At 40.5% G+C, this 26,458-nt stretch overlaps 2 protein-coding genes across 4 annotated transcripts; one reads left to right on the top strand and one right to left on the bottom strand.

Annotated features, from left to right (window-relative positions):
- Window positions 1-1,058: 1,058 nt before the first annotated feature.
- Window positions 1,059-5,363, top strand: LOC117612980 (TSL-kinase interacting protein 1-like). Of its 3 annotated transcripts, none has more exons than XM_034341609.1 (8): window positions 1,059-1,172; window positions 2,263-2,449; window positions 2,665-2,888; window positions 3,004-3,242; window positions 3,322-3,559; window positions 3,972-4,517; window positions 4,913-5,029; window positions 5,135-5,363. In XM_034341609.1, exons 2-8 carry the CDS (start codon window positions 2,320-2,322, stop codon window positions 5,225-5,227), a joined length of 1,587 nt encoding a protein of 528 aa, XP_034197500.1. In that variant the 5' UTR covers window positions 1,059-1,172; window positions 2,263-2,319; the 3' UTR covers window positions 5,228-5,363. The 3 variants fall into 3 exon arrangements, with proteins under 3 accessions (XP_034197500.1, XP_034197498.1, XP_034197499.1); XM_034341607.1 differs by having other exon boundaries at window positions 4,910-5,029; XM_034341608.1 differs by lacking the exon at window positions 1,059-1,172 and adding an exon at window positions 1,535-1,646 and having other exon boundaries at window positions 4,910-5,029.
- A 1,986-nt stretch (window positions 5,364-7,349) lies between these two features.
- On the bottom strand, window positions 7,350-9,712 carry LOC117612979 (pentatricopeptide repeat-containing protein At2g36980, mitochondrial-like). The gene is made up of 2 exons (XM_034341606.1): window positions 9,386-9,712; window positions 7,350-9,230 (listed from the first exon to the last, which is right to left on the bottom strand). The coding sequence occupies exon 2, from the start codon at window positions 9,213-9,215 to the stop codon at window positions 7,350-7,352; it is 1,866 nt and encodes a 621-aa protein (XP_034197497.1). The 5' UTR covers window positions 9,216-9,230; window positions 9,386-9,712.
- Window positions 9,713-26,458: the final 16,746 nt, after the last annotated feature.

The raw sequence follows: 26,458 nt of genomic DNA, 5'->3' as shown, positions 1-26,458 counted from the left end.
GACAACGATTATTTTCACAGCACAGTAATACCAAACTGGCCCTTAATCAGAAATTAGGCCTAAGGCCATCTCCAGTCATAGGGCTAAATGTAGTCCATGACTAAATATTTAGCCCTCCAAAATATTAATTTTTTAAAGAATAGTGCAGGGCTAAATTTTTCCATCTCCAACCATGTAGGGCTATATTTTAGGGTCCTTCATATTTTATTATTTTTGAGAAAAACTATGGTACAATACTCATGCATTCCACAACTATGTATTGTTTAATTTAATTAAACTACTATTTAAAGACAATATTACATGACCAATAATTTTTTATAATTTTTTTTAAACAACACTTGAAAACATTTAAAAAGGTGACCACATTTATTATTATTATTATTTAAAAAGGATGGGTTTCAATGGTTTGACCTCCAACGGTAATTTTTTATTATTTTTTTACGAATTGAAAACATTTAAAAAGATGATCAAATATATATATATATATTTTTTAAAAGGTTGGGTTTCAATAGTCTGACTTCCAATGGTCATGACCAATAATTTTTTAAACATTTTTCTTAAACAACAAGAATTAAAAATATTTAAAAATGCTGTTGGATGGCGTCAACGCTTTTATTGTCATGACCAATAATTTTTCATGACTAATATATCGATGATGTCAACACTTTTATTGTTGGCTGTTGGATATGCATTTGCACGAGATGATTCGTGCTCTTGCTCGCACTTAATAATTTATCTTCTTCAAAAGCACATGCATGGGACCCACAAAAAATTTGGCCTAAGTCAAAACTGGGCTAAATATGGCCAGGTTGGAGGGCTAAAGGGCCAAATGTAGCCCTCCAAATTTGGCCAATTTTTTTTTCTCATGGTTGAGGATAGGTTTTGTATTATTTTAAAGCTATATTTGGAATATAGCCCATAACTGGAGATGGCCTAACAACCTAGAAGATATTCCAAATTCCAAATTCCAAATTAGCCGAAATACGGGTCAAAATTGATGTTGACGAAAAAAGGAAAATAAACCCAAAATAATTTGTACTTTCAGGCGGGACCGACTCAAACTCAAAAAGACCTTTAAAATATCGCAGACTCATTCCCGCCAAACATTTTACTCTGAATCTTTCGCACTCCCTCTCTCTCCTTCTCAATGCTTGGATTCAGTTTGGATTAAGGTACGCAGCAGGCCTTCATATCCCTTTACATTTTGGGTTGTAATGTCTAGAAATTCGATCAAGTTGTTGAAATTTTACTTTGCCTACTCTGTAGTTCTTCTCTCTTCCCTGAATTTTGGTGAAATAAATCGGCCCAAGAGCTATATATTTATTTATAGATTCAGTTGATTTTTGTTTATGATTTGGATTGGATTATGAGATTTTAGGGCACAATATTTCATTCTAAATCGTTCAAATTATCTTCATTTTGTTTATATGGGTGATGCTCGAAACCCTAGTTCCTAGAATTACCGGAATCAGTGAATATATAATTATATATACTCATAAATACATACCTGCAATTCATGTCCTTCCAACCCAGGCTCACCGGAGGTTGAATCAAATGACTGATTTCTAAGCATTGGTTGTTCAAGACCATATAGAGAATATATTTACACCAAAAACAAAGGAAGAAGAATAAGTCAATGAGTTCAGGTAGTGTATACGGAAGATTAAAATTTGTTACTTGGGGTTTGGTTTATAGCTGGTAAATCTTGAAAAGTTTTGTTTAAATATGATGTTTGTTATTATCAGCTTAGTTCTTGAGCTTCAAAAATTAAATCTCAAATTCTCAAAGAGTAAGAGGAAAAAACCCATTTAGTTTAGTTTTTTTTTGGGGTCTTGAGGCTCAGTGAGGTTTTTCGTTTAATTTGGAGAATTCTAAAATTTCAAAATTGGATTGTCGATTTGGAACAATGGATCTCAGAGAGCAAAGATTTGTGTGGTGCAAAATTTTAGTTGGCTGGTATTTTGTGTCTTAGGTTTTGTTTTTGCGCAGGTTGTGGGGGTATGTAGATGTTTTGTGTTTCTTACAAAAACTATGTTTTTGGTAGAAACTAGTAGGAAACATTGAGGGTAATATCTGTGAGAAAGGGCAATGTAGCCATTATCTGTTCTTGTGCTTAGTCACACCAATTAACTATTTATTGGCCTCTCACCATGGTTCCAAACAAATTTTAAGCAAGCCATTATTGTGTTCCGTAAGTAAATTAGCTCATTCTTAATATCCAATGTTGTTGAAGCCTGACATACTGCATTCTTGTTTCACTAGTGAGAAGGACGAAGTGTGTGTGACAGTTGGCTAACGGTGCAGTAAAGCCAAAACAGCATGAAAGCTTCTAGACAAACAAACAAGAGGGTGATCAAGGTTCCTATAGAGTGCAGGGGAGGTATAGGAAGTAGCATGAGAGAACAGAAATCTACAAGGAGAACTACTCGGCACAGCCACAAAGCAACAGGTAGGATATCTCATCTGAGTATTTGAACTATAAATTTTTGTATTTTCTTTCATCTAGAAGATTTTCCACATACTATTCCACTTACAAATAAACCTATACAAATCTCCTTTGACTTGATTAGCCTGTTCATTTTCTTGTGCTGTTATGCGTATTGAACTTTCACTTGCAGTTTTCTTGGGCATTCCTTTTAGTTAATTTCATCTTATCTTTCTTAGGGAAAGGTGGCAATTTCTTGGTAGAAAAAGATGAGTGTTTATCACCTTACAGTGCAGCTGATGGTATGTGTCTGGAGCTTCCGGACAGAGGTGTGCAATCTTCAGAAACAACAAAGAGGCTGCCTGTTATTGATTTTTGTCAAGGGCAAACACTTCTTCCTCATTCAAAGATCAAGTTGCAGCTTTTCCCTGTAAATGAAGTCACCCGCATAGGATTGGAAAAGGTTGTTTATAAATCATGAAACATTGAAAATTTAGAACAGCATTATATATTTGCAACATAACATTTTGTCACTTTAATTTCTAAGTTTCGTTTTGTTTTATTTAATTTCATTTTAGGATGGACATCATCCATATTTAGAACTCATTCTTAGAGCACGGAAGAAGATTTCTTCTGTGCTAAAGCACCTTAATGGCAAGTGGGGCAGTTCAAGTGTTTCTCTTGGTGAGCCAGCTCTATTCCCATATAAGATACAGGACAGTATGTCTAGTAACATAAGATGGACACTGAATGATGGTGACATTAGCGCGGGAGCTATCTATGCAGCTATTGGAAGCCCTGAAGTTTTTCGCTTAAGGTATAAGGCTTACTCATTTCTCTTACTTGAAGGGAGTATACAATTTAATTTATTTATCTGACTTAATATGTTTCTTGAGGTATGGCTGGTTCTCTACTGAACCTAAAACCGCTGCTGAACCTTCTACATCAGCTATTGACAAGGTTGACTTACAATCTGAAGGAGCACAGAGATATTCCAGGGCTGCCACAGAGAATTCATATGATAAAGTGGGGAAACACACTGGGTTACCAAGAAAAGATTTCAGATCAATCAATGCAAGTGAAACAATAAATGCAGATACTGAGAAGATTTCTACTGGAGCTGTTCATCTTAAGGTAAAATGTTGCTTATTTCTCTGTTTGTTTGATCGTTCTTTTTTCACATGTACACACACACACACATTTTTGGAGCTTTTAAAAATTACTAAGGTGAGTTTGAATTTTTCTTAAATATTCATTTCTGGTGATAATGAATTTCAAGTGAATTTGCATTTAAGCTGGGAAGCCAATATATAGACATGACTAAATGTTGGATTTAGAATACAAGTTTTGATAATTATTCAATCCTTTTTCTTTCAAATCTAAAAGCAGACATGGAAAATTTGGTCTGTTGAGCATTTTGGACTTGGAATATTTGTTTTGCACTTAAGTTGCTACAATAATGTGAGTTTTATTTAGAGATTTTTGCAACATTTTTCTTTCATGAATTTTAATGATCTTCTGAAATTTGCTCTCTTATTGTAATTAGGGTGATAGTCAGAGGATGGATGGCAACCATGCTCAGTCGCCACTTTTGGTTGACAGTGTAAGCATTGAAGGCCTACTTTCTGAAGCATCTTTACAGGCTAAGTGCAATAACAGTGATAAAAAACAAATTGGGAAAGATGAAGGCTTTCATCCCACTGAACTAAAGAGTGATTCAAAATTGTATGCGTTGTGGGCTGATTGTCCATCTATAAGCATTGGTGGCCTCCTCTCTGAAGCATCCTTACAGGGAAAGCTCAACCGAATTGATGCACAATCAACTGCGAGCAATGCAGGCTTGCCACCAACTCATCTAATTTCTGATTCACACCAAGGTTTTGTTGCCACCCGAATAAATAGCCCTCGAGGTCCAGGGCCATCCACTCATGACTCATGCTTATCTATTTTGGATGCTGAAGAAACTTGTCATGCATTTCCTTTTCAAAAGTTCTCTTCGTCGGGAAAGGATGTTCTGGGATTTGGTGGAAGTTGTGGAGGTTTCAGTCAGAATGCTGCTTCCAAAGCATTCAAGTCCCCTAATGCAACCAAGGTTTGCTGAATTCTATTCATACATTTCATTATGTTATTTCAATTGAGTGGTACGTTGCTTAAATCTGGATTCATGTTTTAAAATCAGTTGGCTCCTATCATGGTTGAAATATCAAATTTCTCCATGGTGGAAGAGATGTTTTGCATCGTTTACATTTATATGTGGCTAAGACTTCAAAATCTCCAGGGTCTCTTCTGTGTACATCTTATCTATTGATGTATTAATAACCTGTTTGCCAGACCTTTCTAAATTATAGTTGATTACAATAGGGCTATAACATCAGTAGAATGCTTGATTTTCATATTCTCTTGTGTAAGATCATATGATAAGGCTGTTTTTAGGCGCTTTGAAGGTGTTCAAGTAAACAGCTTGTAGTTTGATGTCTATTGCAGCAGGTTAACAGTGTGGCTGGGCTTCCTCAAGACCGTGCCTGTCAAGAATCGGATACAGATCTCATGGCTTGTTCACGTGTGAACGACGAAAGAAGCCTTGGGCTGTCGGGCATCAAATGGGTATATTTGAATTTCTTGTTCAAGTGTGATTATTATTATTTTTTGGACAACTTTGCAAAATGGCAAATGGCTCATTTTTTGATTTTACTGCTTGCTTTTGTACAGACTGACTCCTTGGGACCCTTTGATCTTGGCCTGCCTGTCTCCCAGAAGCTCATCACTGGAGAGAGTACAAGCATCAGTGGATTTGTTAAGTAACAAGTTAGTTGGAGACAAAGTTCCTTCTTCCTGAAAATCAGAACATATTTTAATATCAAGTGGATGAATAAATCAACTGGCTGCTGCTTAGATTAATTTTTTAGCATATTAATGATTTGAATAACTCTTTTTTTTTTTTTTTTTTGGTTGTTGTAAAAAAGACAGAAACATACATGTAGATGCAATATTAATGCAGGTATACGTGCACAAAAGAAGAAAAAACAAAAGGATTTGATACAGCCTCGTACGTGTACATCCAATCGTTGATATATATATATATATACAGTCCCGATCTCTTGGACCACAGGAGTCCAAGAGATTGTGGTCACCCACCGTTGGATATTAATCCAATGGTTCAAAATGATATATATAAATGCAATATGACATAAATGATTATTACCCGATTCAAGTCATAAATGAGTGAACCGTTGAATTTACATCCAACGGTGAGTGACCATAAATCTCTTGGACTACAGGGGTCCAAGAGATCAGGACTGTATATATATATATATATATATATGATTCAATAATTGGCATGCAAGTCTTTAGTTAGATTATCAACTTCTTTTTCAGAGACAGATATTCTTACCCCAAGTAGCTAAAACTTCCACAAACTTGGTGAGTGTGAAATTAATTACCATATAAGTTGTACAAAATTTCCAATTAGGGTAAACTGAGGTGCGTTTAACACTTTAGCAGGTGCATCTAGTAGAAAAAACCCGCTTCTAACACGTATAGGTATGTTTTTCACCTTTTGAAAAATGTAGATATTTTTCAGTATCTGTCAGGGAAGGTCCACCAAGGTCTGTAGAAATGATAAGTTAAATAAAAAAAATCATAGCCCCCTTCTCCCAAAAAACACTCTTAGAGTGTTTTCCACTTTGAGGGGGGAAGAAGCCATTGTTCTTCCCCCCTCTCCTCTCTTCTCTTCCTCCCTTACTCCTTTCACCTCTTCCCCCATTTTCAAAGACAAAGGGTTTTCCCTATTTGTCTTAGTTTTGTTATGATTTTTATCCAACTATTAGTGGCGGCTGCGGCTCAGCGTCGGATCTTCACCTGCATTTCGGCGTCAGATCTCCACCACCATCTTTTTTGCAATTTCTTTATGTTTGGAATAAGTTGCAGAGACTCTTTGGGATCTCTGTGTAGTTTTCACCTCTCCTTTTGTGAGAGTTTTTCATCTCTCCTTTGTGAGAGCTTTTCATCTCTCCTTTGTGAGAGCTTTTCATCTCTCCTTTGTGAGAGCTTTTCATCTCTCCTTGTGAGAGTTTTATTTGTATTGTTATGGCTTGGTTTTTTCAAGCTTTATCTCTTTTTTATTATTCTAAGTTTGCAATCTTAGTTGGGATGCCTATGCCAGAGTTTCTTCGATCTTGCCTGATCGTTGGTGGAAACATACCTGATTTTCTTAATTTTGATATTAGACCGCTCCGTTGTTGTAATGGCCCTTTTGTAGCTAGTTTGTATTGGCCCTTTGTTGCTAGTGGATTTTTTAGCAGAATTATGAATGCAATCATAGAATTTCTCACAAAAAAAAAAAAGTAGAAAAAGAAAAGGAAAAGAGAACTAATTCCTGTCCAATAAATAATAACTTAAAATAAAATCCATCTTTTATCTACTCTAATTCAAATTGACTTAAACGGGGATATTTATTTACAAGGAACGAAGAAGTCATGAATTAAGGAACTCTTGAATATGAGAATTAAGGAATTAGAATTGGATCAATTATTGGTTTGGAGAGTATTGGGTTACAGATACCTATATGATTTTTTTATTATTTATGTATAAGTAAACACATGGAAGTTCAGGAATTGGAATTGAAATTGGAATGCGTTATTATGGGCGGCTTGGTTCAGTTTTTACATTAATTTGAAACAAAGCCGAAACAAATCATAATTATTTTGGTTCACCTTGGTTTGGCCTATATGAAAACCGCTCAAAATTAATTTTACAGTATTTTTTGACTTGACATTTTCATCCCACGTATGGATGTCATCCATTTAATACTACAAACTAAAATCCCTAAACCATTCAAATTTGACGTCATCTGTCTCAAAATTTATCCATCTTCAATAGTATGAAGAACCTTTTGAGATATGTAAAATTCTTTCAATTATCAATGTCACCAAAGCCATGGATTCCTCATTTCAAAATTAATGAAATGTAATATATTACATAACTCATTCATACATGGATTAGAATGCTTCCCAGCTACAAAAGCTGTTACCTTGTTTCTCACTTCTATCCAACTACAACCAGGCATTTTCTTCACCCCTTGATCAACCATCATCTCCCTAACCATTTCTGCTTCCTTCCATTGCCCGCTTGCACAATACAAATTAGACAGCAACACATAGCTCGTCTCTTTATGCGGTTCTAGTATCTTCAGACTTTCGCCCAATTTTCTTCCAAATCCCACGTCCCCCTGTGCAAAGCAAGCACCAAGTAGAGCTTCACAAGAACTGGTCTCAGCACTACTCACTTCTGAATACTTACCAACCAGCTCTTTCGCTTCTGCTAAGTAACCGCTTCTGCTGAGCATATCCACCATGCATGCCACATGCTCCATTTCAGGAGAAATCCCATAGACTGACCCCATGGTTTCAAAAAGCGCGCGACTTTCCTCTATAAGCCCGTTATGGCTGCAAGTCATCAACAGGCCAATGAAGGTCACATTATCTGGTTTTACTCCATTTTCTACCATCTCTTTAAAAATCTGTAGAGCTTGGATAGCTTGCCCATGCAACCCAAATGCAAACAACATAGCATTCCAAGATACCAGATCCTTCTGTAAAATATCACTGAACGCACGGACTGACCCTTGTAAATCCCCACATTTAGCATACATGTTAACTAAGCCATTCCCAATAAAGACATAAGCATGGAAGCCATAATGAAGTATGATACCATGGACCATTTTACCATGTCCGAGTACTGCCAAGCTTGAACATGCATAAAGGACAGCTCCGAATGTGAAATCATCTGGTTGGACACCGCTTCTTACCATATCCACAAAGAATTTGGCAGCTTCATCCCCATGTCCATTTCCTGCATATCCTGAGATTATAGATGTCCACGAGACAATGTTCTTTTCAGGGGCTCGCTGAAATACAAGAAGCGCTTCGTGGGTATTCCCCTGTTTCATGTAGGCATCGATCATGGCATTCCAGGATACTTGTGTTAGGATTCCAGTGGACTCAAAAATCTTTACTGCACTGCCATGGAAGCCTAGTTCAGCATAGAAACTTAAAACTGAGTTCTTTACTTCCGCAGCAGAACTCCAACCACTTTTAATGATAAGAGCATGCACCATGCAACCATGCCAAAATTCTAATGCTTCAGCGCAAGCATTCATCAGAGCACTGAAAGTCCACTGATCCGGCTGACACAAACTCTCTTTCATCCCTTTCAACAAATCCAAACACGACTCCACTTCCCCATACCGTGCATAACCCACAATCATAATATTCCAAGCTATCTCCACCCTTCTCGGCATCATAGAAAACACATGACGCGCAACATCAAACTGACTAGAGTTTGTTTGCGCAAATAAAAAAGAACACCAAGTTACTTCATTCCTTAGTTTCATCTCTTCAAACACTCTCCTAGCACTAGAGGGATCCAAACACTTCCCATACATATCAATAAGCGAATTATTAACCGGCAAGTAAGACTGGTAACCCAAAACAGTTACCAAAGCATGAACTTTGGTTCCACACCGAAGATTGCATCCGCTAGCACATGCGCTTAAAGTCGCAGTGAGTGTGAAGTGATCAGGTCCAGTGTCATAGATTCTCATTTGGTGGAAAAGAGAGAGGGCTTCTTGGTGAAAACCAAGGTGGGTATAGCTAGTAAGCATTGCATTCCAAGCGACCGAGTCTCTGTGAGTCATTTCGTCGAACAGCTTACGAGCACATGTCATCTGGCCCGACCTTGCAAGGGCTGCAATCTTTGATGTCGTTTGGAACAAAGTTTGAGTGCATGACATTCTATTTTAGGAGTTCTGAGAAAGAGGAAAAAAAAAAAAAACATTAGTCTACATTAACCCATTTCATGTAGGAAAATTGGTGCACGTAGCGAAAAAAAGGTGGCCCTTAATAAGATAGATGAGATAAATGTGGAGACTTTTATAAAAGATTTGATTAGAGAAAGACTAACCATGATAAAGCTTTTCTTGGGCCTTGGTGAGTCACTGAGTCGTGAAGTAGAGGAAAACTCATGGTCATATTACAACTTGGACTTTTGACTGCAATGAGGATGTTTGCTGGACATCTGAAGTTTATCTTGTCCTAATCTTTTTGTAAATGACAATTTCATCCTATGTGTACTTCTACCCTACTTCTGGCCGGCCACATTAAATTTGCCCGCCATACCAGGTATCCATTCGCAGCCAATCAAAACGACATCCACAAAGTCCAATTTTTCTGAGAATTCAACCTGGTAGAGATAAACCACTATATGAATGAGTTTTGGTTAGCTATACAAACTAGTAATAGGCTAGTTGAGGTTGTGTTTGCTTAAATACGACTATCATCCTTCAATTTGGTGAAGTATGATTTGTAGAATTTCCCGTTTTAGATTTTTATTTAATATAGATTTGTTTTGTCTAGGTAACGGAAAAAGTTCAGATTAGATACTCTTTTGTTGAATAAAAATAATGGGCGAATATTGCAAGTAAGAAACAGCTTAAATTAAATAATGATCAATATGAAAGGGATATAATTGGAGAAGTTAATACATAAAGAAGGAAAAATAAATAAATAAATTTAAAGAGTATAGTCGGGCAGCTATACTTTTTAAATATATTTGAATATTTAAATAGTATAGTCGCGTCACCGTATCTTTGAATATAATCGAATATTTTATGGCTATACTATTAAATATATTTAAATATTTAAATAGTATAGTCGTGCGGCTAACGCTTTGAATATATTCGAATATTTATGTAGTGTAGCTGCGGGGCTAGACTCTTTGAATATTTAAAGCATAGAGCCATGCGGCTATACCCTTTGCATATATTCGAATATTTAAATAGTATAGCCGCGTGGCTGTATGCTTTAAATATTAATATTTTTAAATAATATAGCCGCTCGGCTATACACTTTAAATACTGTATACCCAACTGATTCCAGAAGCCAAAGAGTGAGAGAAAACTCAGCATGGCAATGGCATTGGGGCTTCGCTGGCTTTCCTCTTCTGGGGACAAGCCCATTCGCCCTCTCTTCAATACCTCCTCTCATTATTACATGGTTCTTTCTACTTTTTCTCTTGTTTTGTGTTGTTGGGTTCTTTGCTGTCATTGAATGCCTGATAATTTTACCACTTTATTTTTCACTTTACAATCATCTTTGCCCAGTGAAGCTGTCTATGACAAGGAGAAGCCCAGGGTCACAGTAAGTTCCCATTACAACCGCTTTTTAATCTGACTTGTTTTTTTTTTTCTCTGTGCTTTTGTGTGTTGATGTGGTTTGTTTCTAAATAGTAAACCATGAACTTTATATCTTACAGTTGCCTAAGAAACTAAATGCTCCACTGGAGGCAGTGGATCCCGAAATTGCAGACATCACTGAGCACGAGAAAACCAGGCAATGGAAGGTATGCTCTTATTCTGTTATCAAAATCAAGACTTCGGTATGAAGTACACTTGTTAGAATGGACAATGGAGTAGTTTGATGCATATTTTTCAGTGAACAATTATTCTTGAGAATAGTGCGTTCTTTTAGTAGTCTATGTTGAAAGCTAAACCCATCTAGGCCATAATTGAGAAACGTTTCTCTCTTTCCATTTCTTGGCGAGAATTCAAATGAAGGAAAAAATTTCTCTTTAGCATGATATCAAAGTATTGGTCTGTTGTTTAACTTCATGTCTTATTATTTCTGAAGGGGCTAGAGCTGATATCCTCAGAGAACTTCACATCGCTGTCTGTGATGGGGAAAAAAAAACAGTGAAGGATACGCCGGTGCTAGATAATTTGGAGGAACTGAGTATGTGAAATCTTCCCAACTATTCCCTTTGCTTTAACATACAAAAATATGACTGAAAGCAGGGTGTAAAATAGTCAAACTCTTTATGCTTTATTTTGGGTTACAAACTAATTAAGAAATAACTCTTCATATTCTTAGGTTCATTATTCGACCAAAAAAAAAAAAATCTTAGGTTCATTGACATGGCAGAATACTTATGCCAGAAGTGTGCTTTGGAAGCATTTCGGTTGGATCCAGCAAAATGGGGAGGTAAATTCATATGGGCATGACTCATGCACTGCCTCCAGCTATTTGTTACAATGTCTAAAAGTAAGCATACGTGCAGTGTGCATCTCAATATTCACCAGGACCATAATTTCATATTCACAGACCAGTTTCCAAACATCTACTATATGAGTCAGGATGATTTTAATAGAAAATTAGGCCTGGAATGTCTTGGAAGATCAATGGAGTTGGTTTCAGAAGATAAATCATACACAAAAACTTCCTACCTCCATCTCCAATTGTATCTTAGCCCTCAGCTTTCCTATCACGTATCTTCTATATGACTATTTTTAGCAACTGTGTGAAAGAACTTGGCATTCTAATCACCTTCCTGGAGCCACTGAACGTATCACTTGCCAGAAGTCACTAAAAGCTGGAGAATATTATGATGTAGGTAGTAATTGGAGATGAGTGCTTGCTTGGGGTTGAAGATTTGATTCCTTATGTTTTGCTGGTATACAATTGTCTATACTAAGTGTGTCAAACTAAATAGTTGTTTCTGTCCAATTTTACAGAAACAAGACTAGAAATATTCTACAGACTAAAGGTTGAAGTGACAATTGAAAATAAGGAAGAGGAAAAGGAAGAGGAGGATTGTGTATACCATAAAAAAGATAGATGGGGTAGGGTTAGCAATATCTAATATAATGTAAGTTGAGCATAAATCAGTTCAATCAAATCCCTGAATAGTAGTGTTTAGCAACATCTAATATAATGTTACCAGGGTCATCTTCTTATGTTGCAGCCAATGTGCAGCCTTTATCAGGGTCTCCAGCTAATTTCCAGGTTTACACTGCATTGTTAAAACCTCATGATAGAATCACTCGATCTTCCTCATGGTGGACATCTTTCTCATGGCTATCAGGTAATTACAACTTCTGCTGAGCGGTTTCTGCTGTGTACTTGAAAACATGTCCTCCATTGTTTTGTAACATCTGCAGATTCTTTTTTCTCTAGAAACTTGAAATAGCTGCACTTAAAACAATACCACTGTTCTTGTAACATCTATTGACTTTGAAAAAAGTTGAGCCTCATGCCATTTATAATTTTTCAATTTTTGTTACTTCCATACTTGATAGTAACTACATTCCTCATTTTAAATTTCGAATTTTTTTTGTTTTGTTTTGTTTTTTTTTTGTTTTTTTTTTGGTAATGTGCAGATTGACACTAAAAAGATATCTGCTGTGAAACAATGCCGTACAGATTGAATGAGAGCACTGGTATTAACTACGACCAGGTTAGCTTAGAAGTTTTCTTGTTATGGTGATTCTTAGAGTACCACTCATTTTTTTTGTTCTTACTTTGTTGCCAAGTTGTGAAGAATATTTAAAATGATGTATGAATGTTACTGCTTCAAAAATGCCTTAAACTACCTTTCTTTTTTGGCCTTAACCTCACAGAGGAATTTATGAAGATCAATAAAGACCAAATAATAACACAGTGCAAATCAAACCTATTAGTTCAAGCTGTAGAATGTAGGATTAGTAAACTGTCATCTTTTAATACATTACAAAAGACCAAAAAAGACATTATCAAAAACTTATTACTGAAATACTGTTATGGATGATTTACACCACGACATTTTGTTGAAAGGTTAGCAAGATTAAATCTCTCTTATTCTTATTATTTCTGCTTGTCATATAGAAACTACATGTTTAAATTTATAGAAGCTTCATCTGACAAGAATAACCATGATTTGCAGTTGGAGAAAAGTGCCACGCTATTCCGGCCAAATTTAATAGTTGCTGGTGCTAGTGCTTATGCACATCCGTATGACTATGCACATATTCGCAAGGTAAACTTGTTGATGCTCTTCTTGGGAGGGTCAACTTAAGTAGAGGAATGTTAGATCTTTAGCGGGGGAGGTGTGGACCTTTGGTATTTGGAGATCTTGCAGAAGATAATGAGAAAGAAGCAGTCGTCAAGTTTCGGACACTGGTGTGGTGCCTGCCGAAGGCTCTCCGATGCTTAAGTCAGCTATATGTGGTAATTTTGACAGAGTAACAGTAAATGTGAGAAAATAGTTACCTTTTTTATTTGGGTACTGTTCCCTAGTTATAGGGAAGTGAAAATGGGAGTTTTGCATAAAGTTTCAATGTGGGACTTTGTGCAAACCGTTGTGGAGGTGACATTGTTCACCCGTTTTGTTTCTACTCCTGTGATGGAAGGGTAAAGTTCCCACTGCCTTGGAAACCATTGATGGGTCAACAAGTCAAATTTCTTTGGTATGTGAGCATGCCACTGTTAGCAATGAAAATCCTAACAGACTCCTTAAAAATGGATAACTTGCACCCCAAGTTACTGATTTCTAAACAAGTGATTGTGAATTTGGGTGAGGAATATCTCCCAAGTAAGTTCTTTTCCTGCCTCAGGCTGGTGAGGACTTTATAATTTATCACAGTATAAAATTGGTAGTTCTGGCCAGAATAGATGATAATAAAGTGGACTGTTTGTAGGCAGAATTGCCTTTTACAAAATTAAGAAGGAAAAATCAACTCTAAAAAGAAAAAAAGATGGCTGGAATCCTACTTCTGCCTGGGTAGAAACTTCTGATCAGGGTTGGACCAAATACATTCAAGCTAGATTGAGCTGTTAACAACTTGAATTGCTTAGCTTTATCTGTAAATCGATACCAAAGTTCAATTTTGGCAGAGCTTTAATCTACTTCAAGCCTTGGGAGGCTTTTGAGCGGGCAGAACTCCTGCTTCTTTAATCTGGAGGGTGGCTGGGCTTGAGGACTTAGCAAGCTGGAACTGCACTGTAAAATTTGTTGAGGTTTTCGTATTTGTGAAAACTCAAACTCTGCTTGTCTTGGCTTTTGCTGAACCAAATTTGTAACGAGAGAAGTCTCGTTTTGAATGACTTGTTTCTCTAAGTCTGAACTTTGGAACTTCTGATCTATAGCTAGCTTCTTTGTGGCTCAAATGAGCTTTTGGTTGCTCCAGCTTATTTGAAGGTTCTCAGTGATCAAGTGATCATTTTGAGTTTTTGCCTTTGGTTGATTCTGATTGTTTGATTGATTACTGAATGATTTTTTTTGTCCCTTTGCTCTGTTCACCTTCTCCTATATTTATAAGAAATGCTTTGGAGTAGGGTTTCTTTCTTTTAATAATGGGCGGCAAAAATTCTCAAAAGATCGTTCATTTTTTTAAATACAAAGAAGAAGGGGTTTTCTCAATTCTGGCAGATAAGTTCTCAACAGTCAATTCCTACGGCAGTCACTTCCCTGTTGTATTTTTTTTCTTTGAAAAGAGAACCTGACCCTTTTTTAATTCCCAATTGCCCTTGTGAGAGCTCAATCGTGATGGTCAGTTTGCTTCTCCAATTTGAACAACTTTCTGTTTCCTGTTTATCTTTTTTTTTAGAAAATACAGTTTGCGTATCCCTTGAAAGGTGGTGCCTTCTTTGGAGTAGAAACAATATCTCTAAATATAAAAAAGGTTTTTTTTTAATCTTCTGGTGGCAAAGATTTCAGAGACGTCCCTTCTTTTCGCCTGCCTCTGTCAACTCTTTATCAACCTAGTTGAAATTGTTGACTTTCCTAAATCAGAAAAAGAGATTCACGTGGGTCTGTTCTTTTTGGCTCCTTCCTATCTTTTAATCATGGCCAACCCCTTTTGATTTTTCTGGAGCCATGGGCTGATTGCTTTTCTTTTCGAGGCCCAAGTTTATTTGTAGAGCCCAGACTGCTTGGGCCCTGTGGTTTTGTCTTTGTTGTTTTTGGGCTTTTTGGGCTGGGCGTGCCAAAATTAGGCCCAAACAGACACGTGTCATAGCTCTAGGTTCTGTAGTCGAGAGCTTCGGTAGGTGTTTACCGCTTCAAAAGGGGGCCTTCCTTCGGTAGGTTACGAAGAAGATGATGTCACTCGTCGTCTAAGGGCTTGCCTGTGTGCTTGTTTAGCATATTTCCTTTCTTAAGTGTCGGTCATCTGAAGCCGAATACGCTTGGTTGATTACGGTATAAACAGCAGTCCCCCAAGTTGTCAATCGAGAAGTGGCTTCTAGTTTGGGAACTTGTAAAAATGTTGCGTAATCATACCGAGTGTGTTGGCATGGCGGGTGCCATAGGCAGTCCCCTAGTCCCCCAAGTTCGGAAGCTAGAAGTCACCCTTTCCTTTGTCTTCTTGTTTGTTTGTTTTAAGGAATCGTATGTAGGTTCGGCATGGTGAGTGCCGAAGGTATGTGCTCTGTCATACCGAGGGGTGACGTCCACGAGGGTCGGTTCTACACATTCGGCATTCAGGGTGCCGAACGGTAGGCATGACATCAACACTCTTGGTTGTGTGAGGCCCTTGGAACATTCGGCGCAAACGTTGCCGAAGGCTAGATGTGACATCAGTATGCTTGGTCGTGTGAGGCCCTTGGAACGTTCGGCAAGTGGGGTGCCGAACTGTAGGGGTGACGTCAGCGAGTTCTCTCGTGAGTCCCTTTACACGTTGGGCATGTAGGGTGCCGAACAGCAGGGGTGACATCAGCGAGTTGTCTCGTGAGTCCCCTTGCACGTTCAGCACGTAGGGTGCCGAATGGTAAGGTTGACGTCAGCGAGTCACGTGTCAAGAGAGTCGAAGGGTTTTTGTGCTAATCAAGGCGTCGTACAAGTGGGGTGGTTGGGGGCTAAGGGCGACGGTTCATATTCTAAGGTGGGCTGTGATATCTATGAAAGGAGGATGAGGGTAGAGGTTTAGGCACTTAGAACTTTTGGCAAAATTTCTGAGAAAGAGCTTGAGGAGATTTCTGGCATGGTGTAATCGTGGTGGAGGAGATTTCCGGCAAGGCAATGCAATTTTCGATAGCAATTTAGTGCGATTTTCTGTCGTTGCTTGTGGTGCTCATAACAAGGTACCACATGTTTCGCCCTTTGTTTTTTGGATCAAAGTGCATGTCTAAGTTGAGTTTTGTATGAATATGTGAATAACTTAGATGAACTGAGATGAACTTGAATGAACATTGTAGAACATGCCTAGGGACTTGTTTGCAATCTACGCATGCCCATTAGTTTCTGTATTTTTTGTTCGTAGATGTCTTACAATTCTGAAAGAGAAAGTCAAAGTCCGCCAAGTACTCATGCCTTCAGTCGGGAAGACTTGGAGAGTACTGAAGCCTTGGGTATGGATGGTAAGAGTACCGAGTCTGAAGGCTTGGTAGAGGGATTAATAGTGGAGAAGGGTAGGGCAGGGGAGGAAGAGCAATCAGTTAGCTCGGGGGGGGGGGGGAAGCTTATCAAGAGATGCAGAGAAACTATACTGCCCTAGAGGCTGTTGCCAACCAGGTATTGGGTATAACTCAAGCATCAGAGGTAAGTTCAAGTGGGTGGAGGGAGGCTTCTGGGTCGGGGACAGTGGTGGTGGCCTCTGCAGGTGTAAGTGTGCCAGTTGGGATTCCCTGACCGAAAAGGAACAAGTCGACCCTTTATGAGTTGGAGCAGCTGAAGGGGGATTATCAGATTCCAGATTATCTGGGGTTAAGGCTGCCAACGCTTATAGAAGCGGTAAGGTACCCACCCGAGGGACGCGTGATGGTGTTCTCAGCTATATATAAGAATGGTTTGAGGCTACCATTGCACCCTTGGGTGCAGATGATGCTGGTGAGGTTGGGCTATACTCCGAGGCAGTACAACCCCAAATTTTGGATTGTCTTGAATGGGGTGTACATAGCCTGGTGGATGGCCAAGCGAGGGGAGCCGTCTTTTAAGCGGTTCATGCATCTCTACTCTATCTCCTAGCAGTAGGGTAACTTCGGCTGGGTGTAGATGAACGGTCGGAAGGCGAAGGAGATGGGGCACTTCATTGGGCTGCCACTAACGTCTCAGAAGACGTGGAGGATCCGGTGGTTCTTTGCCTTTGGAGATTGGGAGTGTTGGCCAGGGAGGACAGTCAGCAGACACATGCCTATGCAATTTCAGTTAATACGTCCTTGATTTCCTTTGCTTTTTCTGTGTTTTGAGCTTGTGCTAATTGTATATGCTATAGTATGGGTCTTTATGTGTGCCGAAGGTTTGAAGACTAATGATTTTTTTGTTGTGTAGGATCAGTGAAGTGTTGCAGAATCACAAAGGAGGATGATGAGGAGATAGAGTTGGTTAGAACTCTGATCTCCGACGAAAGGCGGGCTGCAAGGAGCATAGTGACGCCAGCGCTTTTGCTAGAGTCAAGACTGCTTCAAGGCAGCAAGTTTTTTTTTTTTTTTTTGGTCTTCTTCTCCTTCTTCCTTGCGTGTGCCTCTATATATGGGCTAACTGTTATGTGTGTTTAGTTTAGTTTAGTTTTGGTGATTGCAGTAGCTGAGGTGCCAAAGAATGTGGTCACAGTGGAGGGCTCACCGAAGATGGTAGTGGTGGCTTCGGAGAAGAGGCAGCAGAAGCAGCGGGAGAGGAGAGAGAGAGAGAGAGAGAGAGAGAGAGAGAGAGAGAGAGAGAAAAGGCCAAATGGGCCAAGAAAGCCTAAGCGAAGGGTGCAGCTAGCGCAACTGAGGGAGCAGAAAGGCATGGTGCTGGGAAGCGGCCTGAGGATGATGATGATGGCGGGCTGGCGGAGTTGGACAAGAGGCGCAGGGGGCTTGATCCATAATGTCATGGGTGGAGTAGTGCTGCCGCCCTTCGACTTGGACCCTCCATCTAAGTTGCCTCTTGAGATAGGGGAGCTGCTCCCCGAGGGTATCGAGGACATAGACTTTGCCTCGGTATGGCCACAGAAGAAAGAGGTGACCCTGGAGTTGCATCACCAGGAAGTGCCTTTTTTGAATGCCTTCCTAACTAGGGTAAAGATGGACGCAGGGGAGCTTGCTCATACCAAGGCCACGAACTTCTCTAATCGGGTCCAGAAGTCAGTCATTTCTGCTGCTAATGTGAGTATCCTAGTACCTTGGCGAATTTTTGAGTTGTTTTTTTGTTTTTTATTTTTTGTTTTTGTTTTGAAATAAGACTTGTTTGATGATGATGTGCTTTTTGCAGGCCTTTGGGGATATGTACCTCACCTTGGCTAGGACGGAGAAGGAGGTGGCCTTGGCGAGACGCCTTTCCGAGACTGTGAAGACCACCACCACTGCCAAGGCTCAGGCTACACTCCGAGAGAGGAACACGCTTCAGCTGAGGGTAGGGAGGCTGGAGCGGGAGCTGAAGGAGACGGCACAGCTGCTGGAAGTGGTAGAGGAAGCAAGGCTGAGGTTAAGAGGAAGAAGGTGGAGGAGCTAGATGCGGCTCGTGCTGAGGCTGTTGAGGAGTGCAAGGGTTCTGAGGAGCTCAAGAACCTTGTGCTCGATGCGATAGTGGAGGAGCAATTCGGGTGGGAAAAGCTGGTTGTGAGGTTTACTCTAGACTTGGATATAAACTTCGACACTAATGGGGTTCCTCTTCCTATTCCTCCTGGTAGGGAGTTGCTCTTCACGCTCCCTTCGTCTGCAGATGCCTTGAGTCCCCTGGATGCTGAGGCAAGAGGTGGTGCCGATGTTAGAGAAGGTGGGTCATCCCAGAGCCTGAGCCTATGGCTGAGAAGGCACCGAAGGGCCTTGTATTTCTCTATTTTTTGTGTAACTTTAGTGTTTATGTCAGACAGTTTTATTCGAGTGCCGATGGCGCTCGTTCGTTTGTATGGATACTACCATACCATAAGGCAGGGTTACTTTTGTGATTGTATGATAGTATGCTTTTCTTATTTCAATTATGCCTTATCGCTAAATGAATTTGTTAGAATAGGTTGAAACAGACCTAGATCAATCGTTCTATTAGGTGGGTGCCGAAAGGCAATAAGTACAAAAGATGTTCGAGTCAAAACTCGAGACTAAGGTCTAAAAAAACATAAGGTCTTAGGGTCTAGGTATGTTTACTTATGGTAGTACTTGAGGTGATCAACATTCCATGGATGGGGCAAAGGTTTGCCATGGTGATCACGGAGCTGATAAGTGCCTGGCCTGCAAACCTTGACAATCTCATAAGGAACTTCCCATGTAGGTCCCAAGGTACCTTCGGCTGAGTTTTTGGTGGCCAAAGAAACCTTGCGCATAACCCAATCTCCAGTCTTGAAGGCACGGGGTTTGACTTGGGAGTCATAGTACTTGGCGATATGCTGTTTGTAAGCGAAGTTGCGCATGTTTGATTGGTCACGAAGCTCGTCAATTAAGTCGAGGTTCAGGGCCAACTGCTGGTCTTTAGCTTCGGCATCGTACGTAGAGGTTCTGTAAGAGGGCTGGCCAATTTCTGCAAGAACAACAGCCTCAGTGCCAAAGGAAAGGGAAAAAGGTGTCTCGCCTGTAGAGGTACGAAAGGTAGTACGATATGACCATAGGATCTCCGGGAGTAGTTCGGGCCAACACCCCTTAGCCTTGTCAACTTTGGTCTTCAGTGTCTTCTTAATAATTTTGTCCACAGCTTCGACTTGGCGTTGGATTGGGGGTGGGTTGGGGATGCGAAACATAGGTGGGTCTTGAGATTGGAGCAAAATTGCTTGAATTGGGCGTTGTCAAATTGTCTTCTGTTGAACGTGACAATGGTCTAGTGTATGCTGAAGAGACATACAATGCTCTGCCAGACGAAGGTCTCGATTCGGGCCACTGTGATGATAGAAAGGGCTTCATTTTGTGAAATAGTCTACAGTAACCACAGTGTATTTGACCTGGCCCTTTCCCTCCGGCATGGGTCTGATGAGGTCCAGCCCCCATTGGGAGAATGACCAAGGGGTGACCATCAGAGTCAATGGTTTGGCCGGGAGTTGTGGGATATTGGCAAACCGTTGGCATTTGTCACACTTCTGGGTGAAGGTTTGGGCGTCAGTATGGAGTGATGGCCAAAAGCACCCTTGCCAAATGGCCTTGTGGGCTAAAGATCGAGTGCCTGAATTGTTGCCACAGATGCCTACGTGAATCTCCTGAAGGATGTAATTACCTTCTTCTGGGGTTAGACGCAGAAGGTAGGGGAGGCTGAAGCCTCGCTTATATAAGGCCTCGTTGATGATTAGGTACCGAGCCAAGTGATAGCGAACGCGGCGCTCTTCAGCGGGGTCATTGGGCAATTTTTGGTGTTGTAAAACCTGGAGTATAGGATCCATCCACGTGGGGCTGTGGTCGATGGTACAGACGGGTGGTGCCTTGGTGCTAGGTTTGTCTAGGAACAAAATGTGAATTTTGCTGTCATTGCCCTACTCTAGTGCTGAAGCTAACCGTGCCAGCACATCGGCATGACTATTTTTAGATCTTGGGATATCGCTGATTCGATATGCTTCGAAGGTTTTTAATAAGCGATGCTGAAGGTATACCGTCATGGAGATGTCCTTATCATTGAATTCCTGGTTGACCTGATGGACGACGAGCTGGGAGTCGCTGAATATCTGTATCTGTTTAGTGCCCATCTCCTGAGCCAGCCAGAGGCCAGCTAAAAGGGCCTCATTTTCGGCCTCGTTGTTGGAGGCGTTGAATTTAAAGCGGAGGGCCTATTCTAGGGTGACATGGTCTGGAGAGATAAGGACTAGACCTGCCCCACACCCTTGGGCATTTGCGGATCCATCCATGTAAAGTGTCCAGAAGGGCTGGTTGGGGTCGAAACTGCCCTCCCTGGTAATGTGGACCAGGGTTGGGGAAAGAGTCATTTCGGCTGTGGCCAAATCCTTGGATGCTGTAAATTCAGAGAGGAAATCGGCGACAGCCTATCCCTTGGTGGCCGATCGTGGCTTGAAATGGATATCAAATTCGTTGAGCTCAATAGCCTACTTAACCAGTCTACCAGATGTCTTCGGCTTCTATAATACCTGCCGTAATGGCTGGTTGGTGAGAACATGAATCATATGGGCCCGGAAGTAGGGTTGGAGGTGTCTGGCCTAAGTGATTAGGGGGAAGGCCAGTTTTTCTATGTTCGGGTATCTAACCTCAGCATCCTGCAAGGCCCTGCTGACGTAGTGTACTGGATGTTCAGCTCCGTCAAGTGGTCGGATTAGCACAGAGCTAACTGCCGTGTTGGATACCGAAAGGTAGATCATGAAGGTTTCACTAGGCTCAGGTGTGGATAAGATGCGTGCCTTACTCATGTATGCCTTAAGGTCAGTGAAAGCTTTATCACATTCTAGGGTCCAGGTGATGTTGCATTTGTTGCCTTTGAGGGCTTTGAAGAAGGGGGAGCAGCTATCAGTTGCCTTGGAGGTGAATCTGGTGAGGGCTGCCACGCGTCCAGTAAGGCTTTGGATGTCCTTCACCGTATTCGGTACCTTCATGTCCAAGATGGCCATAATTTTCTCAGGGTTGGCCCCGATGCCACACTAGCTAATCATGAAGTCGAGGAATTTGCCTGAAGCAACGCCGAAGGCACACTACGTGGGCAGGGCCAGCCTGGGCCTGGGTGCCGAGGGCGACGGCCAAGGGCGAACGAATTAGAAGGGCCTCAAAATTTTTATATATTTGTTCACCCGTTTTGATTTTGATCCTGTGATGATAGGGTAAAGTTTCCCATTGGCTTGAAAAACATTGGTGGTCAACAAGTCAACTTTCTTTTGTATACGAGCGTCCCACTGCTAGCAATAAAAACCCTAGCAGACTTCTTAAAAATAGATAACTTGCGCCCCAAGTTATTGACTTCTAAAGAAGCAATTGTGAATTTGGGTATATCTCCCAAGTAAGTTCTTTTCTTTCCCTCAGACTGGTGAGGACTTTATAATTTTTCACAGTACGAAATGGGTAGTCCTGGCCAGAATGGACAAAAAGAAAGCTAAATGTTTTAGGCAAAACTGCCTGTTACAAGACTCAAAACGAAATGACAACTCTGGAACAAGACAACAGGATGTTGGACTTCGATTTCCGCCTAGATAACTGCCTCTGGACCGAGCTGGATTGGATGTGTCTGTGCTGGATTGGCTCGTCAACACCTTCAACTGATGAGTTTCAGCTGGAAATCGATAGCAACGTTTGAGTTTGGCAGAGCTTCAATTTATTTCGGGCCATGAAAGGCTTGTTGAATGGGCAAAATTGAGGCCTCTTCAGTCTGGATGGGGCAAAAGTGGTTGCATTGATGATCACTGAGCTGGAGCTGCGCTATGGCGCCTGTTCTGCTTGACGAAAGCTCTCTGTAAATTTGTTGAGGTTTTCATATTGGTGAAAAACCCTGACTCTGCTTGATTTGGCTTTATGCTGAACCAAATTTGTAACAAGAGAAATCTCATTTTGTAGAACTATTTCTCTGAACCGAACTAAAAATCAAAGGTTTTTGAGTTCTAGCTCACTTGTTTCTTGTGGCTCAATAAGCATTAGTTGCTTTAGTGTTTGAAGGTTTGTGACATCAAATGATCATTTTGAGTTTGTCAGTTGTGACTTTGAGATTTTTTGTTTTTGATTGATTTTTGGCTGTCCTTTATTTGTTCACCTCCTTTCATATTTATAAAAAAATGCTGGAGTGGGTTTCCTAATCTTTTAATAATGGGTGGTAGATTTTCCAAAAGAAATATCTTTTTGTTTTAAATGCCAAGAAAAAAGGGAATTTTATCTATTCTGGCATAAAAGCTATCAACAGTCAATTCTTATGGTGATCACTTCCCTGCTTTTCATGATAGAAAACCTAATCCCTTTTAATCTTTAATTACCCTTTGTAAGAATGCAATATGTCATGATGGTTAGTTTGTTTTTTCTAGTGAACAACTCCCTGCTCCCTACTTATCTCTTTAGAAAATGTAGTCTGCTTATCCCTTGGAAATGGCACTTGCTCTGGAGCAGAATTTTCTTTGTATATAGAAACTGATTTTGATCTTCTTCCCTGATTCTAAAGACTGGAGAAGTCTTCCTGTATGACCTGCCTTCATAAATTCCCTATCAACTCCCTTGTGATAGTTGAAAATTTTGACTTTTCAAAGTCAGGCAGTCACATGGGGCTCTTTTGGGGAAAACTTTTTAAAAGGGAAAGAAAACCTACTGACTTGCCTTTTGAGATTAAGTGGTGAAATTTTTTAGAAGCTGAGTTCTTAATCAAATCTCTTAAGAGGTTTGATCTTCTTGGTGATGAATTTATCAATTTTAATTTGGCAATTTCATGGATTTATTTATTCTTTGTGCTCTTCTAAAACCTCTGCTAATTTGCGAAAGACATGGGCCTCTGATGTTGTTTGGGCTGCCATCCCTATTTTCAAGGCTCGAGACTGTTTATTTATCTTGGGTTTGATAAATTTTGGGCTGCTCTTCTATTTCTTTGAAATATCAAGCCCAAGCATTGCTCATGTTTTGTAGGTTTCAAAAATAGGTTGGGCTTCGCATAATTTTAGGCCCAAACAATGCCCTCTAAGTCTGAATCGTTTTGGAACGGTGTCAGACTTAATGATTGGCCATTAATTGTGCTCGCCATTTCTTTCCATTGCAACTAGCCCACGTCTGCCTATTTAACTTGGCTTCATGTGTAAGTGGTCAGTTTCTAACGGCTAATTTATTATGATAAAAAACTTGTTCCACTCTCCCCACGATCTTCCTCTTCAGTTTATAAAGCTTTCGAACCTACATTATTGTTCATCAAAACCTAACTTTGTTTCAGCTTTCAATTTCTCCAGAATTCTCACTTTTTCTCTGGCTCGTTTCCTCAATTCTTCCCTATTTGTTTGATTTCAAAAATGTCTTCTCAAACACTCAAGCCAAGGGTTCTTCCTCTTCACGATCTCCTGCTTATCTTACTGGAGATGGTGTTGATAACCACACAATAGAGGTTCGAAGCAAGCTCTATCCATTTGCCCAGCGAAATCTAGATGAAAATGTCATCCATTTGTTTGAGAATACCTTAGTTCTGGGCCCTCACTGGTTTAGCCATGGTCTTGAGGAAATGACACTTCTGTTCAAGGGTGACGCTGAAGCTCCTCTATGCTTTCAGAGTCCTTCAGCCCTGGCTTCTCACACTTGGGTCAGCAAGAACCTAAGTCGCTCGTTTCCCTCAAGTGAAGTGAGGAACAGTCGAGTGAAGTGGGCAGACTGGATTGACAGGCTCCTCCCAAGGTATGGAGCTCGCTGGAAGAGGGTTGGAATCTATGATGTCATCCTTATGTCCAAGCAGTCTATAAACAAAGACGAGAACCTTCTAGCAGCTGCTCTATGCTTCTGGAATTATGCCAGCAATACTTTCGACTTCCGCTTGGGCCCAATGACTTCAACTTTGCTGGATATGTGGATGTAGTTGGTGATTACCACAAGAGGAAGAATCAAGAAAAACTAGCGAAGCCTTTCACTATCTCCCCAACCACAATAAACCAGAACTGCTCCTTCTCCAATTATTTGAAGAAATTCAGCACTGAGAAGGACAAGGATCAGCAGCATATGTTGTTTCTTATGTACTGGCAGAACAAATTTGTCTTCCCAAATCGTTCTTCAGCAGTTCTGCTTGAATATAAGTACTTGGCAAAAGCATTGCACAACCACACTGATGTGGGGTTAGGCATACGGTTCTGGCTCACTTATACAAGAACTTGCACACTGCCACCTTGGAGAATCCTTTGAACCTATCTGCTCCTGGTGCGTTCTGGATGATCCAGATCTGGTTGCAGGTCTATTTCCCGGAGTTTAGATTTCCAGATATAGTTATACCTGAAGATCAAGTTCTGGCTCATCCATTAATGTCAGTAGAAGTGCCCAAGCGCTCAATTGAGGAGTACCTGATCTTCTTTAGGCACTATACCAAGAGGTCTGCTTGGGTACAGGCTTTTTGAGAAAGAACCTGAAGAAGAAAAAGCCAGAATCAAGTTCCGGAAGAAATTCCTGAGTGTGACACTACCCCGGAATCTGCCTTTTGGAGGTGGGAAGCCTCCAAACTATCACTTAGGAGCAGAAGTGTAGCACTCCAACTTCTGTGCCAGGCAGCTTGGTTGCCCTCAGTTAATCCCACTCAAGTCTTCCAGAAGCTCGAATCGGGCCACTTCCTGGAGAGATTTAGATGATCTGGAGGTGTACAAGAACTGTAGGTGCTCGGTGAACAAGATGAACAATAGTGTGGACGCTCTTTATCCATCTTGGGAGCATAATTCCTGTAGTTCTGCCAAGTTCGATGCTTGGTGGAAGGCTAGATTCCATGGTCTGCCTGCTTCCAGTTCTGCCACCAAAGTGCTTTTTGATGGCTGGGACTCTTGGACTGTCTATGCAGGGGCAGAAGCCAAGCAATTCATGGTGCAGATGATCAAGGACATCAATGCACAAGTGATTGAAGGTAGATTCCCAATTTTGTCTTTCGTCATCCTGTTTTATTACATTCTGTCTAAGTGGAAACTTCTAACCCTATTCTGTCTGTTTGTGGAAGATCCTTCTTTGACAAGATGTCCAGGCTGGGGAAGTGATTGGAAGTTTCCGAGCTCTGCGCTTTTGCATTTTTCTGCTGGATAGCTTTCTCTCTCTCTCTCTCTCTCTCTCTCTCTCTCTCTCCCTTTTGTGTAGTTACTTCTATCATAGCTGCTATAGACTTGGAACTCCCTTCTCGGGATGAAGGAGATGATCAAGAAACCTTGGTAGAACAAACAACTGTCCAAGCAACTCTTCCTTCTAGGAGGAACAAAAGGAAGGAAACTGCCCATGCTCAGGATAGTGCTGTCCAGCCAGAAATCTCAGGTAAACTTTGAGAATTTGGACTTTCTGATTTTATTCTGTGCTGTTCTTTTATTTTAATCCTTTATTTTTTTTCCTTGGCACTTGAAAGTCCTCCTCCCCCTCCTACGAAGTCAAAAAGACTTAAGAAAAGGGCTGTGGTAGAATACGTAGCCACAGAAGCTGCAGCAATTCCTACTGAAACCTCTGGAACCGATAAAGAGTTGAGGGAAGCTTTTAAAGCTGTATTGCAGGAGAAAGAAGTAGATGTCTCAACAGGAGATGAGAAAAAAGGGAAAGAAGTTGAAGAAGCGGTAAGATCCTGTCTTTAATTCCCTAACATGATCCATTTTGTATTTATTTCTCTTCTAAACTTGATTTCTTTCTATCTGTAGGAGGAGATTCCTGCTGAAATAATAGCAGAGAGTATTGCGTTGGCGAAGTAACAACAGGAAGCTCAAAGGATAGAACC

Source organism: Prunus dulcis, unplaced genomic scaffold, assembly GCF_902201215.1.
Source record: "Prunus dulcis unplaced genomic scaffold, ALMONDv2, whole genome shotgun sequence".
NCBI classification, from domain to species: domain Eukaryota; kingdom Viridiplantae; phylum Streptophyta; class Magnoliopsida; order Rosales; family Rosaceae; genus Prunus; species Prunus dulcis.
The sequence above is the reverse complement of the archived record's forward strand: the minus strand, read 5'-3'. Positions and strand labels throughout refer to the sequence as shown.

Excerpts from the sequence above, each read along its gene's own strand:
- LOC117612980 (XM_034341607.1), top strand. The coding sequence starts at position 2,320 with ATGAAAGCTTCTAGACAAACAAACAAGAGGGTGATCAAGGTTCCTATA. Across the intron at positions 3,560-3,971 it reads CTGGAGCTGTTCATCTTAAG|GGTGATAGTCAGAGGATGGA; the intron begins GTAAAATGTTGC and ends TATTGTAATTAG. Across the intron at positions 4,518-4,909 it reads AGTCCCCTAATGCAACCAAG|CAGGTTAACAGTGTGGCTGG; the intron begins GTTTGCTGAATT and ends TGTCTATTGCAG.
- LOC117612979 (XM_034341606.1), bottom strand. The coding sequence starts at position 9,215 with ATGTCATGCACTCAAACTTTGTTCCAAACGACATCAAAGATTGCAGCC.